The sequence below is a fragment of the Rhinoderma darwinii genome, chromosome 1 (assembly GCF_050947455.1).
Source record: "Rhinoderma darwinii isolate aRhiDar2 chromosome 1, aRhiDar2.hap1, whole genome shotgun sequence".
In the NCBI taxonomy this organism is placed as follows: Eukaryota; Metazoa; Chordata; class Amphibia; order Anura; family Rhinodermatidae; genus Rhinoderma; species Rhinoderma darwinii.
The window spans coordinates 146873918-146889869 of record NC_134687.1 but is presented as its reverse complement, the minus strand read 5'-3'; the positions used below and the strand labels follow the sequence as shown (position 1 = coordinate 146889869).

General features: G+C 39.1%; 1 protein-coding gene across 1 annotated transcript in view; it reads left to right on the top strand.

Annotated features, from left to right (window-relative positions):
• The first annotated feature begins 322 nt into the window (after window positions 1-322).
• The window catches only part of PCDH10 (protocadherin 10), a 54606-nt gene continuing 38976 nt past the window's right edge, over window positions 323-15952 (top strand). The window contains exons 1-4 of the mRNA XM_075860444.1: window positions 323-3350; window positions 4411-4469; window positions 4864-4970; window positions 14037-14381. Of these exons, the coding sequence (XP_075716559.1) occupies window positions 852-3350; window positions 4411-4469; window positions 4864-4970; window positions 14037-14381 (3010 nt within the window). The 5' untranslated portion in view covers window positions 323-851. The remainder of the gene's footprint in view (window positions 3351-4410; window positions 4470-4863; window positions 4971-14036; window positions 14382-15952) is intronic.

Here is a 15952-nt window from a genome sequence, read left to right as displayed (position 1 = left end):
AAAATAAGAACCCCTTTCCACTGAATTGATAAAGTCGTATGCCCAAATTAATTAGACCGGCGGCAGCAGCAACTAGAAGGGACCAGAATTCTATATACAGCGGTCCTAATGTGCAGCCTTGGAGGCACAGCCAAGACTATGGGCTGAGGAGACGACGGAAAGAAGCGCTGCCTCTACTCCCCTTCTCCCCTCACACACTCCCGCCTCCACATGACGCCTCTGTGCTAATAGACTGACGTCCCTGCCTGGCCCCGCCCCCCGGCATTTCCCGGACGCCTATTGGTTGGCAAGAGGAGGGCGCTGCGCAAAAACAGCTAAACTGAGAGCTGGGAGCTCAGACACTGGCAGCGGAGATCACAGTAGCTGGAGCAGCCAGGAAAGCTCAATGTACAAGAATAAAAGTCCCAGCACTGAGGAGAATCACTATGGGATGTGTGCAATGTGGAGACTACAGGGAATAAAGTCACAGTGACACAAGTTTTTTTTTTGTTTTTTGAATAACCTGCTTCTACAGTTGTCACCAGGCTATGTGTCTTCTAATGTAGTCCTGATGCTTATCAATCATTTATAGCAGAGACACCATGTGCAGTGGATGTAGCACCTTGTGTCATCTGGAAATGACTGTCTTACAACATTGACCTGGGACTGCTTTACTTGGGATTTACCGTTTGCTAAGGACTGAGGAATAAAAGGGGATTGTACTGATGAATCCTGATGAGGGGACCCATCTGCCGTAGTGAGAGCCCGTCATCTCAGTGCAAGGAATAACACAAGTGCACTTTTCTTCTCACATCTCCTCTTTGATTTTTCTATTTTTCTACATTGTGCGTCTGCTCCCTTCTTTATTGGAGATGATTGTTTTATTTCTACTGGTGGGCATAGTGGATGGTGTGCTTTCCCAGCTAGCCTACAAGGTGCAGGAGGAGAGGGACCATGGTACTTTCGTGGGGAATATCGCTGAGGATTTGGGCTTGGACATTACAAAACTCTCCAGTCGCAGGTTTCAAAGTGCCCCCAACTCTAGGAGCCCTTACCTGGAGCTGAACCTGGAGAATGGGGTGCTGTACGTCAAGGAGAAAATAGACAGGGAGCTGATCTGCAAGCAGAACCCAACCTGCCTGCTGCACCTGGAGGTCTTCTTGGAGAATCCCTTAGAATTCTTCCGGGTGGAGATTGAGGTGCTGGACATTAATGACAACCCCCCGATTTTCCCCGAGTCTGACTTGCAGGTGGAGATATCAGAGAGTGCCACCCTCGGTACCCGCTTCCCGCTGGAGAGCGCCTATGACCCCGACGTGGGCAACAACTCCCTCCGCACCTACGAGATGACCACTAATAGTTTCTTCACCCTCGACGTGCAGACTCAGGGCGACGGCAACAAGTTTGCTGAGCTGGTGCTGAAGAAGCAACTGGACAGGGAGCAACAAGCACTGCACAGGTACGTGCTGACTGCCATGGATGGGGGCATCCCCCAGAGGACGGGCACTGCCCTCCTTACCATCAAAGTGCTGGACTCTAATGACAACGTGCCTGTCTTTGATCAGCCCGTGTACACCGTGTCCATGCCGGAGAATTCGCCCCCTGGCACCTTGGTCATACAGCTCAATGCCACCGACCAGGATGAAGGTCAAAATGGGGAGGTGGTGTACTCTTTCAGCAGCCACAACTCTCCCCGTGTCCGGGAGATCTTCAGCGTAGACTCCAGGACGGGTCGCGTGGAGATCTCCGGGGAGCTGGACTATGAGGAGAGCAACATGTACCAGGTCTACGTCCAAGCCAAAGACCTCGGGCCGAACGCGGTGGCCGCACATTGCAAGGTGTTGGTGAAGGTGCTGGACCTGAACGACAACGCGCCGGACATCAGCTTCAGCACGGTGAAAGAGTCAGTGAGTGAGGGCGCCCCCCCGGGCACGGTGGTGGCACTCTTCAGCGTAACGGACAAGGATGCTGAGGAGAACGGGCAGATCCACTGTGAAATCCTAGGAGAAGTGCCCTTCCGGCTCAAGTTGTCCTACAAGAACTACTACACCATTGTGACAGACGGCATCTTGGACCGGGAGCTAGTGCCTTCCTACACGGTGACAGTGCTGGCCAGGGACCGGGGCAGCCCTCCCCTCAGCTCCACCAAGTCCATCCAGGTGCAGGTGGCCGATGTCAATGATAACGCCCCCAGGTTCTCCCAGGCTGTGTATAACGTGTATGTGACGGAGAATAACGTGCCCGGGGCTTACATCTCCGCAGTCAGTGCCACCGATAAGGACGAGGAGGAGAATGCTCATGTGTCCTACCACATCCTGGAGTGTGACATTCAGGGCATGTCCGTCTTCACCTATGTGTCCATCAACTCGGAGAACGGCTACCTCTACGCCCTGCGCACCTTTGACTACGAGCAGCTCAAGGACTTCAGCTTCATGGTGGAGGCTCGAGACGGAGGGAGCCCCCCTCTATCCAGCAACGCGACGGTCAATATCGTTATTGTAGACCAGAATGACAACGCGCCCTCCATAATATCTCCTCACGGCAGGAACGGGACAGCCAAGGAGCTATTGCCCAGGACTGCAGAGCCGGGCTACCTGTTTACCCGCGTGGTGGCTGTGGACCTGGATGAAGGGGAGAACGCTCGCCTAACATACAGCATACTCAGAGGCAACGACATGAGTTTATTCCGCATGGACTGGAGGACCGGGGAACTGAGGACGGCACGGAAAATCACTAGTAAGAGAGACCCGCATAGACCCTTTGAGTTAGTGGTCGAGGTTAGGGACCATGGACAGCCACCACTGTCCTCCACTGCCCTCATTCAGGTGGAGATCGTGGACAGCACGGTGGAGAAATTTAATGAGAACCATCGGTCCAGCAGATCCAATGACACAGCCTTAGATCTCACCCTCATCCTCATCATCGCCCTGGGCTCCGTCTCTTTCATCTTCCTCCTTGCTATGATAGTACTAGCTATCAGGTGCCAGAAAGAGAAGAAACTGAACATCTACAGCTGCCTGGCCAGTGACTGCTGTGTGTGCTGCTGCTCGTGTTGTAGCCGACAAGCCAGAGCTCGCAAGAAGAAGCTCAGCAAGTCAGACATCATGCTGGTGCAAAGCTCCAATGTGCCCAGTGCCACCCAGGTACCAGTAGAGGAGTCTGGCAGCTTTGGGTCTCACCATCATAACCAGAATTACTGCTACCAGGTCTGCCTAACCCCAGAGTCTGCTAAAACGGACCTAATGTTCCTCAAGCCTTGCAGCCCTTCCAGGAGCACGGATACAGAGCATAACCCTTGTGGGGCTATAGTGACAGGCTATGCTGACCAGCAGCCTGATATCATCTCCAATGGAAGCATCTTGTCCAGTGAGGTAAGGCAGACACTTGTATATTGATGTCACGTCCATCCCTTTCCAGCTAAATAGGTTCACATTGTAAAGAACTTTTCCCTTGTAACCAGATGTTACTGATCCCTTGTTATCTGCAAATCCCCTTCCACGCTCATTTATCCACATGCAATCTCTGCTATCTCTCTGTTCTGCTACATCATCACCTGCTTTCCGTCTATTTCACAAACCCAGTTGTTCCATCCCTTGCCTATAATGTACTTTCCTGTATTGATTGATGCTAGAAATCCCGCAGTGCCAATCTATAGTAATAGATTTTAATTTCATATAATGTCATCCGCATTTTTATAATACACTTGGTAACAATATATTGACAATTGAAGGAAGCTAGAAGGTCCATTTTTTCTATTTAACAAAGTCTTGCTATTAGAATTCCCCTAGAAAACTGTTGCAGCCTGTAGCCCACACTGCCTGAATGTGAATGAGACCCAAATAGTGAGAGATTTTTTTTTCCTGCATACAACACTGTTTGCCAAATAAAATATCAGTCTATATAGTCAGCATGATCTACAATACATTGTCAACGATTGTAAGGAACACTTGTCAGTGAAATGTTTTGCTTTAATAGATCAGACACATAGCAAATGCTACATAAATACACTCCGTCAGTTTAATGCATAAGGGCTGCTTGGATACAATGAGCAAATTACATCCATTTTACATTCCTTCATGCATAACAATCATACAAGGTGGCATATGGGCATATGGATACTTGTACAGTATGTCCTCTAAACCCACCCATGCCATGAGCAATGTAATAAGTACACATGTCTATCATGGCTTCAAGAAATGTTCTCACTTGTGGTGGCGAGGGGGGGGGGGGTGCCCTTTTATGTCTGCATATGTTGTGTAGCTGATCCGAGCTCAGTGGATAACATGCACTCTCAATATTTGATGTGTTCCAACTGCTGGGGGCCTAGGCAGCTCTGCATACACATTTCATCAATCCGCCTAGTAGCTCTGAGATCTTTCATGTTTCTTGCAGTGACATTTAGAGTCCAATTGTGTTTCATTTATTTTTTAGAATAAACACCAACGCACTGAACTCAGTTATCTAGTTGACAGACCACGACGGGTAAACAGGTATGAACTGTGTTTGGGCATCTCCTTTATTTCCTCTTATTTTGCACAGTAAAGATCATATGTTTCATGGTTTAGTCATTGAAAGATGCCCCATCCCATTGCAAATAAGAATATTCCCTTACCAGAAGGTTGTTGGTGGAGATATTATATGTTATATCTTCTATGAAGTAGTTATTATGTATAATAGCAGGACGCTATGTATAAAATAATATTTTTTGTTATTATTGTGCCCTCACCTGCCTGTCTGTGTGTAATGCTGCTGAGGGGAACACTTGTATCAGTCACATACTGTAGGTATACAGCCATTTATTGCAGCTCCCACTGTGTCCATAGGATGGCAGAAGAATATATGATTTTCTATTTCTCCTCAATACTGTGCTGTTTTTATTCGCAGTTCTGCATTCCAGGAAGCAGACATAGTAAGCTCTAAGGATAGTGGGCACGGAGACAGTGAGCAAGGAGACAGTGATCATGACGCCACTAATCGAGGTCAATCCTCTGGTAAGTCTGATGAGAGAAGGAATCAGAATTGGTTCTTTATCCCCTTAGTGACAAGAGCTGCAATCCCAAAATACCTTATATCATATGCCAATCCAAATTTGACAAGTAAGTGGAAAACACTGTCATTCATGTATGTGACACCGAGCTGAGCAGGTATAATGGAAGAAAACATAATATGTTCAATGTGACTTTTCTATCAGCCAATCAATAAATGCAAGTTTGGTGCAGGGTTCCCGCTAAGCTGGGCACTCTGGAAAGGAACTAGTTAAGACAACATAGTAATGAGGTCAACAAAGCCCCAATAAAAGCTGTACAGGTCTACAGAGTGTGGGATATCTAACCCTTTCATTTCCACAGTACGCAGCTTAGAAGGAACAATGGTGTGGTATACAGGACACTGAAGGATTCCACAGAGCTCCCAAAGTTGTGTAGCACCTCAGTCTCCAATGGTTCCAAAATGCAGGAAAATTAAAATTTTGCTGAAGATTTTTTATTTTTAACCCTATCATTTTTAGAAGGCACAGCTTAGAGGGAACAATAATATACATAGTAGATAGACAAGTAAGTTTGACAGATAGATAGATAGATAGATAGATAGATAGATAGATAGATAGATAGATAGATAGATAGATAGATAGATAGATAGATAGATAGATAGATAGATAGATAGATAGATAGACGAGTGAGTAGATAGATAGAGAGAGAGAGAGAGAGAGATGATAGATAGATAGATAGATAGATAGATAGATAGATAGATAGATAGATAGATAGATAGATAGATAGATAGATAGATAGATAGATAGATAGATAGATAGATAGATAGATGATAGATAGATAGATAGATAGATAGATAGATAGATGATAGATAGATAGATAGATAGATAGATAGATAGATAGATAGATAGATAGATAGATAGATAGATAGATAGATAGATAGATAGATATGAGATGATAGATAGATAGATAGATAGATAGATAGATGATAGATAGATAGATAGATAGATAGATAGATAGATAGATAGATAGATAGATAGATAGATAGATAGATAGATAGATGATAGATAGATAGATAGATAGATAGATAGATAGATAGATAGATAGATAGATAGATAGATAGATAGATAGATAGATATGAGATGATAGATAGATAGATAGATAGATAGATAGATAGATAGATAGATGATAGATAGATAGATAGATAGATAGATAGATAGATAGATAGATAGATAGATAGATAGATAGATGATAGATAGATAGATAGATAGATAGATAGATAGATAGATAGATAGATAGATAGATAGATAGATAGATAGATCCATCCGCCAGTTTGGCACTACAGCAACATATCATTTTAAAAGTAATTTAAAAAACAATGGGCTGAATAGTTCTTTTGTCTGGTATGCAATCTAGCATTAGTACTTCTGAGGATTGTGACTTGGGAGACCCACTCCCATGATCTTGAATAGATCTCATAATTGAGGGCAATGTCTATAGAAATGCACTCCCCAGCTGTCTGCATGCTCTGAGTTCAGTGATATCCACACTATTGCTGGTGGTGGCTTCTAGCAGACACCAGGCACAGTTTATGAAGCAGACGTTGCTGGAGATATGAGAGCTTCTGTCTTGGCCTTTGCCTTGTGTGCAGTTTGCTGCATTGTATGGGAAATCCTTTCAATAGAACAAGCTATACTCCAGGCCCCCTTCTATTTTTACAAGTCATTAATATGCAGCCCTAATGAGAGTTCAGGAGAGCCAAGAATCCCTGGAGGTCGCTGCTCCTCGTGGGACTTCATGCTAAAGTGAACAGAGCGTCTATTTAATGTCTGGGAACTCGCACACTAACTAAGGCTTGCCAGAAGTTTACATTCAGCACAGAGAATCCTTTATTTTTCCCTATATGTGGGGCTCTGATTTATTGTTGTCTTGACTTAAAGAGATCTGTCTCGACCTATTTTATTATAAAGCGGGTTATTAATGTAAGCTTTTGAATGGGGCTTAGCAGCAGACAGTAGTCCTACTTTGTTGAATTTTTTTTCTCAGGTTTTCAAAGCTGCTAACCCAGTGAAGCTTTAAAAAGGTTAGTTTACCAGCATAATGGCTTGTAATTAAGGAGCACAGAATATTTAATTGGCATCTGTTATGCAAATCGCCAATACTCAGACAATATATGCGCTGGACTAATTACAAAAATATGTAATTAGACTTATGCAAGTCTGCTTCCCAGATGCCAAAATAGGCAACAAGTCATTATATAGGTAGATAATAAAAACCTTTATACATTAGGATTCAAATAAACACAAGACAATGTAAATAGAGATGGCAAATATTTTTCTTATGTTAAAAAATGGGCAACAAGAAGTAAAGTTGACACATCTTATTCTATTGTCTCCTATATATGGTTTCTATGATCTCTGTATAGCAAATATATATAGAGTAATATATGTAACTCCAGGATAGCACTCATCATTTTCCATGTGTTATTACTCTGGGGTGTATATCCTATGCACGTAGATAAGGACCATATTTAAAATCTATTGCATTATCTTTATTCAGAGGGTTATCATGCTCAGCTCTGCTACATCAGTGTGTATCCTTAGCTACGGAAAAGTCACGTATGAGTTTCATGTCGGGAACCCACGTACAGAACACAGATTTATTTATATTATGTCTTTGAGCAGTTCCATTGACGTACTGCTATGGAAATTGAAAAATGTTCATGCAAAATGAGCCAAATGGAGTTAATAGAAGCTGAAAGTGCTTGTCTGTGGTCACCCATTTGTTGCCTTTGTTTAGATTGTTTGGGAGAAAACAGCGAACGCCATTTGGTTGACCCTGGAGGATGGTATCGGTAATGTTGATCACATCAGCTTAGCCGATTTATTGATATTTGGTGAAATCATTGACAGATCATTAGTTACACAATATATCATGTTTTTGTTGCATGTACTCGGCAGGCAGCGGCACCGATGACAAATCCCTAGACTACCGGCATAAATCCCTTTCGGAAGTGGTGTTTTACAAGTCGTGTTAAGTGGTTACGAGTTGCGTTAACCTTGCCAGTCTTTATTTATAGGACGCAGTCATCTATAGCCGCCATGGTTGTAGCCATGATGTCGTAAAATGGCAGACGTATTGCTTCTGTACGGTCATTGATATTTGTTCTTAGAATATGCATGTGATTTGTTATCATTGATCTCTGGTCATTTGCTCTTCTTGGCAATTTTATGGTCCATTTAGTGAGTGGACATTAATTTATAACCTAAGGCTACCTGTAGTCTCTCAATTTCTCTGGCCACTGGTCTAGAGCTATAGTTTAATATGTTGAACATTGCAGTGGGTTATTGAGCACCATGGTTGGCGATTTTAAATCAGACATGCTTTGAGGCCCACACACTGTGCATGGATTTCGGATTCGGAGATAAGGGTCTGGCCTGCAGCTCTCTTTCCCAGCTGAGGATGAATATACTCTCTGTATAAATACCTTCACCGTAATGAAATGATTGAGTTAGACAACTCATTTGGAAATAATTTAGGTTTTACTCAGCCACTGATATGCCGTGCTCCACCACACAGGCTCACACAAGTTATTTCCATAATGGGATATTGCAGTTTGTGATTTGCAAGGCCATAAAGCCATAATATCAATCATTTATCAATGAGAAAGCCAAAACACATTTTATAGCAGTCACTAATAGACATGGTTAGTTTATCTTTTCTGCGGCAAAGTGGAATTGCATTGAGAGGAAGATAATTTGGGTGAATTAATTATAAAATAATAGTTGCTAAGCTTCTCCGCCGAATTCATATGATTATTTAATTCACTTGTAACGCCATAGTCCACATAAGAGTGCCAAATAAATGTAGTCAACCCAGATGAAATTGATAATTGTTGGTCTTCTGTCTAATGAGTAAGATCAGATCTTACCACCATATTTAAAGATGGATCGCCACTGCGCTTTGATACATGCTAGTAAGATATATATAGATAGATATATAGCTATAGATATATCTACATATATATAGATATATCTATCTATATATACAAATGTATATATATATATATATATATATATATATATATATGGTCATAGTGTATAATTGCCCTTTCACTCTATCACTATATTTATACAATCTTCTCTCACACTTCCTATAGTAGTGTTAGATGTTTCTGTAAAACTTGCTCAACTGTAGCTGAGGAATGTTAATAAAATGTGACCTTTAAATGTCTTCTGACACTTATACTGCAATTCATTAATGTTAGGACGAGACTATAAATAAAACGACTTCCTAGTTTATTATCTACAAGGCAATGTACCCAATATATGCTGGCTGCACCTCTCATTCTAACCCAGGGCAATCTATTTTCCCACCCTTTCCCTTACTAACTTATTCAAGCCCTTTGCCCTTCTCCCATGGAGAAAGAACAATGTCTCATGAATACATGTCTCCTCTCACATCCAGTGCTATTCACTTCTAGTTGATTTAAAATCTGTAATTTATTTTAGAGGCTTTTTGTTCATTCCTTTAAAACCAACAAAGCCTGACAGCTGGTAATCATAATCCCAAATCTATCTATCTATCTATCTATCTATCTATCTATCTATCTATCTATCTATCTATCTATCTATCTATCTATCTATCTATCTATCTATCTATCTATCTATCTATCTATCTATCTATCTATCTATTTCTTCTGTATATATATTCTATCTATTAAGTTTATTATGTCAATATATTCATTATCTATCTATCTATCTATCTATCTATCTATCTATCTATCTATCTATCTATCTATCTATCTATCTATCTATCTATCTATCTATCTATCTATCTATCTATCTATCTATCTATCTATCTATCTACTCACTTGTCTATCTATCTATCTATCTATCTATCTATCTATCTATCTATCTATCTATCTATCTATCTATCTATCTATCTATCTATCTATCTATCTATCTATCTATCTATCTATCTATCTATCTATCTATCTATCTATCTATCTATTTCTTCTGTATATATATTCTATCTATTAAGTTTATTATGTCAATATATTCATTATCTATCTATCTATCTATCTATCTATCTATCTATCTATCTATCTATCTATCTATCTATCTATCTATCTATCTATCTATCTATCTATCTATCTATCTATCTATCTGTCTGTCTGTCTATCTATCTATCTATCTATCTATCTATCTATCTATCTATCTATCTATCTATCTATCTATCTATCTATCTATCTATCTATCTATCTATCTATCTATCTATCTTCTCACTTGTCTATCTATCATCTATCTATCTATCTATCTATCTATCTATCTATCTATCTATCTATCTATCTATCTATCTATCTATCTATCTATCTATCTATCTATCTATCTATCTATCTATCTATCTATCTATCTATCTATCTATCTATCTTCTCACTTGTCTATCTATCTATCTATCTATCTATCTATCTATCTATCTATCTATCTATCTATCTATCTATCTATCTATCTATCTATCTATCTATCTATCTCAATCTAACTTCCGTCTTTCATGTACTTCTATGTTCTCTGTAGATATTTTATGCTTTCTAATTATCTTTTCATCTCAATTTTATCTCACGGTTTCTATTAATTCATATTTGTATTTCTTGCAATAAGGGTAATAAATGTACACAAACCTGTGAATTGTAAAAGAAAGTAAATCACGCTTTAACAAAAAGGTTTCCACGAAAAAAAAACCCTTACAATTATTTAATACATTCTCTTCTCATTATTTTTATTTGCACGACAGAGTATAAAAGATTGAAGTTGTCGGTTTCTGTCTAAAACCCTTTTATGCTTCTCATATCCCCCTTCTCAGCCCTTCTCCGATTCTTTAATCCCAGCTGCAGTTCACGTCTGAATTCTTCAACAGCTCACTGATCAGTAATTTATTTCCAGTCTTCTGCATACTTATTATCAATGGAAGGTTAGGATGGAAGGCACAGCCACTATGTGCTACATTGCTTCATTTAAAATAAAAGTCATTACAAAGTGAGATTAATCTGTAATAAAAGCTCTTCCATTTGCTGCCCTTTACTACTTGTTGATGATTCTGCTTTTTTTTTTTTTATATTTTTACAAAGTGCATTTATGGCACTGAGATGACAGAACAGTTAACATTATGAATCTAATTATAACATAGGGCATTAGTTGAATACTAAATGGATATTATAACTGATTGGGCAGGATTGCACTGACACAACACAAGATACACTATTAGTTTGTGAAAGTCTTGCTCATACATACACGTATGGGTATACCGGTCATCATTTTAACATTCAGTCTCTGAGAAAAATAATTTTATAGGTTTAACTGCATCCCTATGTAAAGTCACAGACAGAACATCACATCTCAGAGACAAGCTGGTGCCTGCTATAGCTGTGTCATATATGCAATATGATCACTGATTGGCCTATAGTTTTGTGTAGCCCTTTAAATGTTGTATATGAAATAAAAAAAATAAAAAACTAAAAAAAAAAATTCCACACTACTTCTATTTAGGATGTTTATCTGCGGTTCTCCTATCTTGTGGTAGCTTTACCAGCAGTCCTATGTAAAACCATACTAAACCTCATAAGTCACAATGCCCAAAATATATATGTCTGAATGTGAAACAAGAAGCTGGTGCCTGTTTTATCTGCATCTATGACATTGAATATTATTGATTGAACATTAATAAAATAGTTATAGGGTCCTTTAAATAATTAATGGCACAGGACTTTAGGATTAGAAGACAATAATAGTCATAATGTATTTCTAAACTATCCTACTACTCCTGTTTAGGAAGTTTAGAGTGTCTCTCTCCCTTGTATAATATTTGTATGAAGCTCTGTGCACACAGTTGGTATGGGGAGGCTCATTAGCATACATATGGCATTGTGTACACAAGCATTACTGCACAATTATCAACAACCCCACAGTGCATGTCTGTGTGCAAATCAATCACGAGCCTGTATCTCACACTGCAAGTGTTTCATTGCTGTTCTTCCAGCCGAACAAATGTTTGGTGCCAGTGACAAAATGAGGTTATATATTGGGAAAACACATTCCTGGGTATTATTATACGTTATTTCTACACTATACCTTATGATGTATATTGTATGGGAACCAGCACTGCTCAGCATTAGTATAAATATGAATGTGAACTAAGCTGCAGAGTCAATTCCATAGAAAGTAAGGACGTCGCATCACACATTCTTAGAAAGACAGATTAAAATCAATCAAAATGTCAGATGTCACTCATAAAGTCTTAATAGGTTTAGGGGACATGGGAGAGAATAGGATGGAAGCTGGTCAAGACGTGTTTGCTGGAAGAGATCTAGTGATTTGTCAATTGTATCAGCATACACATCTCACATTACATGAGCACTGAAAGCAGATAATCTAAGGCATTTGGAATTGAAACTCACACAGTCTGTTTAAGAGGATATAGGAGCCATGCTAGAAACTTGGGATGCGAAAGAAAAAGAAGAAAGGAAAGAAAAAAAAGAAAGAAAAGAGCAACAAAAAAAACACAAGTAAAAAAAGAGAAAGAAAGAAAGAGTGAGAAAGAGAAAGGAAGAAAGAAAGAAAGAAAGAGAAAATGAAGAAAGAAAAAGAAAGAGCAGATAGAGAAAGAGAGAAATAGAGAAAGAAATAAACAAACAAACAAACAAAGAAGGAAAGAAAAGAGCAAGAAAGAGAGAGACAGGAAGAGTGAGAAAAAGAAAGAAAGAAAGAAAGGAAAGAGTGAGAAAGAGAGAAAGAATGAAAGAAAGAGAATGAAAGAAAGAGAAGATAGTGAGAGAGAAAGAAAGAAAGAAAGAAAGAAATGTCTTCAACCATTTTTTTTTTTCAATTGGAGAACTGATAGAAAGAGTTGTGTTCATGCTGCAAACTGGAAAATATCAGTGATAGGGAATCTATAAAAATAATTTTGCACTTTGAATAACTACTTCACAGTGTAAAAACCCTAAGGTGAGAGCAAGAAAAAAAAGAAAGAAAGAAAAGATAGGGAAAGAGAGACAAAGAAAGAAAGAAAGAAAGAAAGAAAGAAAAAAATGCAAAAAAAGAAAAGAGAAAGAAAGAAAAGAGTGAGAAAGAAAAGAGCAAGAATGGAAGAAAGAAAGAAAAGAGGGAAAGAAAGAAAGAGAAGAAACAAAGAAACAGAAAAGAGCAAGAAAGAGTGAGAAAGAAAGAAGAGCAAGAAAGAAAAAAAAGCAAGAAAGAGAGTGAGAAAGCGAGAGAAAGAAAGAAATGTTTTTGACCATTTTCTTCCATTAGGAGAAATGATAGAAAGATTTATGTTGGAATTGATGCTCCATTCTGGAAAATATCAGTGATAGAGAATCTATAAAATAATCGTGCACTTTCAATAAGTACTTCCCCTTCATAGTGTAAACCCTACATGGAACACATTAGGTATGCCCTCTGATGTGTCATACAAGGTTCATCCAATTAAATCTCATCAGGCCGGTGGCCACAAGAGTTCTGCTGTAGGGATGAATAAATCAGCTGGTAATATTGACCTTTCTGGGACTTCAAGACTTCTGACTGAAGAATACATTTTTAACATGTCTCACAGGCTAACGGGCAAATTCTGTATTATACCAACCTGTGATCTCAACTACATTGTAGAATTAGCTAATTGGGGAACCAGGACTCCAAGTTATGTAACCCTACTCACTCATCAAGCTGCTTGATCTATGGAGACTGGGATGAATGGTACTTTAATACACCCAACGCACCAACTAATAGCTCATTATCATCTGGAGATTAACAAATCATTACATTGAAGATTAGGGGTGAAATTGATTATTTATGGTTATCGCTACATAAGTGTAAGTGCTTTTACAATCTCCATTCATTGATTTTTGTTACTAGTCAGGTTTTGAAAGCTCTAAAGTATCAGGCTTTTATAAAGACCTAAATTGTTTTGTCAAACTGTTTTATATTCTCAGTAAAAAAAATATAAAGCATTAATGTCAAAACATAATAAATAGATATGTTTCTGTAAGTGCCTTTATTGACTCCACTGTGCCCCCTACAGGAGCTGACCTGTTTTCCAACTGTACAGAAGAGTGTAAAGCTCTGGGCCATTCGGACCGCTGCTGGATGCCTTCTTTTGTACCTTCCAGTGATGGCCGCCAGGCGGCAGACTACCGCAGCAATCTTCATGTGCCCGGCATGGACTCTGTTCCGGACACTGAAGTGTTTGAAGCACCCGAGGTGCCTCCAGGAGGGGAGAGATCCTTTTCAACCTTCGGAAAAGAAAAGGCATTACAAGGGCTGGCAGGAGTAGGCAATGGAAGTGGAGGAGGGAGTACACAGGAGAGAAAAGAGCTGGATGGCCTGCTCTCCGGGACCAGAGCGCCTTACAAGCCCCCCTATCTGAGTAAGTACTTGGTATCGCCTCCACAGTTCAAAGAGGTTCCTGCTTTAATCTTCCAACTTTTATTGTAAAATGCATTCTGATTGGTTGCTATGGGTATCGCCACTGTTTTTATTTACACCATTTTTTCTTCCCTATATACATAGGGCGGTCTTATTTTGCCTTAAGGATTTTAAAATAGGAAATGTGACCAGATTTGGTTCTTATGGATCAAGCTTGTACGTTAAAACAAGTTAATATAAATAGATATATAAATATATTTTATATCAGAATTATCAATATTATTATTAGTAGTATTATTTCAATTATTATTTCATTGCAAATAAAAAATGTAAAAACAAATTCCATAAACCATTAAATAAAATAATACTAAAATAATAAGAACTTACGAAAATAATAACAGTTATTTTTATTTTTTTAATTATTAAGATAACAATGGCTTTCTAGTGTTATGTGGAATCAGACCCCATCTCTACATCTTGCTACATTTGGTAGTGCAATGTCCATACATTGTAAATAGTGACCTAGCCTGGTTTTTGTGTCAGTGTGACAGTCGGAGCGTGCTTGTCCTATTCCTCTCTATTGGTCTCGTTATTTCGGTTTCTTTTTTGTTTTCTAGTTAGAATGTTTTCACCATTTTTTTTTACGTTGTCTGATAGTCCCATTCTTTCTGTCTATCAATGCGCACTGCTCTGGGCTCTCTCTTGTAAACCATTGATGGATTCCATCACTCTCCTCCCCCAGGAACCCTTTGTACTTCACACCCTTTGTTCTTATGTGAAGTAAAGCTCCATCATAATCCTTTGCTATGTCTGTATTTTTTACCCACCCTCCGTTTTACCCTTTCTGCTTTGACCTCTTTTTTACGCCTATTTTTACTCTCTTTCTGTTGTCTAAATCCTACCAAATTTTAGTTTGAAACCTTTAGTTTCTTATATACATTAAAGAGCATTTCCCCCTAAAATAAAAAAAAAGAACCTTGTAGTACCTAATTGTTTGTTTTGCATTGTCTTTTAATATTCTATTCAGCCAACTTTGCACTATTTTGTTCTAATAAATGCAAGATTTCTAAAAACAATGATGCCAGTCACAACAATATCATAGGGGTCTTACACCAACTTTCTACAGACCCAATGGAGCAGAGATACAGTTCCTCTTTCGCCTGGGTGTAATGGTTGTTTTGATCTTTCATCCCATTAATGAACTAGGAAGCTCAGGATGAACGGCACTATAGATAAGTTTGGGCTTTATATTTGTATATTGATTTTTATGCAAGAAAAGGTATTTTCTGTTGACGCAATTTAAGGTTAGAAAAGTCAGTTTGCAATAAACAGTGATCTACTCTTGATAAACAAGTGCTACATTTCATCATAAGGAACACAATGGGGCAGATGTATTAATGTGTTTGCAGCTCAAATGTGTCATAAATTAGTCATTAGAAATGCTTCTTAGTGCATTTCTTATTAAATCAGATGTTTGTGCCTCACTATACACTTCTAAAGAGTGTTCCAAACGGGGGTGTGGCTTAAATAAAAAGGGGCATGGCTTCAGATGCCTCATCATGCGCCAAAAAC